The 2,189-nt window shown below is 30.2% G+C and overlaps 1 protein-coding gene across 1 annotated transcript; it reads right to left on the reverse strand.

The window, feature by feature from the left end:
• Positions 1 to 1,041: 1,041 nt before the first annotated feature.
• LOC140451215 (uncharacterized) lies at positions 1,042 to 1,722 on the reverse strand. The gene has a single exon (XM_072544951.1). It carries the CDS (start codon positions 1,720 to 1,722, stop codon positions 1,042 to 1,044), a length of 681 nt encoding a protein of 226 aa, XP_072401052.1.
• Positions 1,723 to 2,189: the final 467 nt, after the last annotated feature.

Genomic DNA, 2,189 nt, shown 5'->3' on the forward strand with positions numbered 1-2,189 from the left:
AATTCTTTACAAATAAATTTATTATTCTCATTTTTAAAACCTTGGATGTCAATAACAAGTTTAATATTTGCAATTGTTTAAGTTTTCGTATAACCTGTTTGAGGTTCTCGTACTACTGAATTTGTTTTTTAAAGTTTTTTAAATTATCTATGAAGTTGTTTATTGTGTTTTCGTGTAAACGTTTCATTATCAGCTAACATTTTTAATTACAGTATACTCCCTTTATAACGAACACGGTTATTACGAGCTTTCGCTTATAACGAGGTACATTAGATGTCCCGTGAAATTTCTATTGAACTATAACCCTTTATAGCGAGGTAAATTTGTTTATAACGAGAGAAAATAAAATTGCAAAACGTGTTTTTTACGTTTTGGCCCGGCCCTAGCTATAAATAAATACCCTTTTTAACTGCGGGCCGCCCGCAATAAACTTCTTACAATTTATGATTCTTAGTCGGAAATGTAAAATTTATGATTCACAAGTGTCATTGTATTGGGTTGACCATTCACACCTAATAATATGGGTCCTAATAGACAAGATGTGGAAAGTGTTTTAAAGGTTGTCAGAAACTTTATCCAAAGACAAAACGCAAATGAAGAAGCATAAAACTGTTTCACATCTTTAGAAAATATGATAGAATACTGGACAATTTAAAGCAGTCAAAAATGACAAAATAACTTTATACGCTTTATACATATTTACAGAATACAGATTTTTTGTTTTAACATATATCATTGACAGTAAAAGTAAACAACTCTTTTTTGTTTTAATGCATTTCATTGACAATAAAAGTAAACAACTTTGTTTTAAAAACGCCATTCAAACAATATTTATTAGCATCTTATATTGCTCCGAATGGCTTCACTATAGAAAGTTAATGTTTTAGAAAACTACATATTCATATGTATGCACAATATTATTGTTTTTGGATATAACGAGATCCGCTTATAACGAGGTAATTAGTCTGCCATTTCAGTTCTCGTTATAGAGGGAGTCTACTGTATTACTATTAATTAACATACAGTTATAACGCATGCGTATTAATACTGCTTTACTATTTTTGTTAATGGATTATATGTGAATTCCTTCTCATGTAAAATTAAACAATATGCTGATACATCAGATGTTGAAGGAGCATTTGTTTCTAATTCGATACGTAGAACAATGGATCCATTTTGGATCACTTCTTTCTGTCTAGAGCAATCTATATGTACGAGCGGTGTTTTAGTTTTAAAATCTTGCGTTCTAAATATCGGTTGGTTTAAACTTAAATTATAATAACTTGTCTGAAAACTTCCAAACATCTCATAAATTTGAGCGAATCTGTTGGTGTCAAAATCTATTTGTAAATCATTATAAGGGTATCTTTCAGAATTCAAAAATACCTTTATATTTTTGAGGTCGTTATAGTCAAATTTGCTCATATCTTTAGTAATTTTTGATTTTCTTCCTTTTTGGAATGCGATAATGATATGTCTCGGTGTCTCAATGTTAGTACTAGTTTTTATCGCCCACGTATGCCGTGTTGTATTATTTAATGATGGATATTCAATCATTTGCCACGAACGGAATTTAATTGGTAGCTCAATATTTTTATGAGCTATGCCATTCCATTGTAATTTTGTAATTTCAACTTTAGGTCTTTCGCTGTCGTCTTTACTCACCACTGAGTCTACATCATCATTCGATCGTGTTAAAATAAGCTCTTGCTTTACATTCATAATAATTTTTCTAAAATCTTCAAAAAATCCTGATAATAATCGTAATGGGATACACACGTTAAAGTTTCCATGGGCGTCCACTATTATTTTTTCATCCCCTGCTTTTGGAAACCATCCAGCATTTTGGAACAGAATACGTTAAGACTTAAATAATTTTTAATCGTTGATACCCGTTCAACCTCTCGAACAGAGTCTATAATAACAAGGAAATAGCGTTATTTAGGAATTTAAGTTTTGTTGTCCTTATCGTCGTGGGTGAGTAGTTTTCCTTCTTGGGCTTTTTTCTTGAGCTGGTTTCAGTAAAGTGTTTTTTATATTACACCACTTTTTATTTACATCCATAATTTGTTTGTTGTTAGTTAGTGTTTTTTGCATATTAACATTCACATTATTTTTCAATTCGTTTTTTATTTCTTTGTTTTGTAGCATTCTTACATTAATTTTTGGTTGTTGTTTTCTGAGTTCAA

This window comes from Diabrotica undecimpunctata, chromosome 9, assembly GCF_040954645.1.
Source record: "Diabrotica undecimpunctata isolate CICGRU chromosome 9, icDiaUnde3, whole genome shotgun sequence".
NCBI classification, from domain to species: domain Eukaryota; kingdom Metazoa; phylum Arthropoda; class Insecta; order Coleoptera; family Chrysomelidae; genus Diabrotica; species Diabrotica undecimpunctata.

Coding starts and splice junctions, on each gene's coding strand:
- LOC140451215 (XM_072544951.1), bottom strand. CDS start 1,722: ATGAATGTAAAGCAAGAGCTTATTTTAACACGATCGAATGATGATGTA.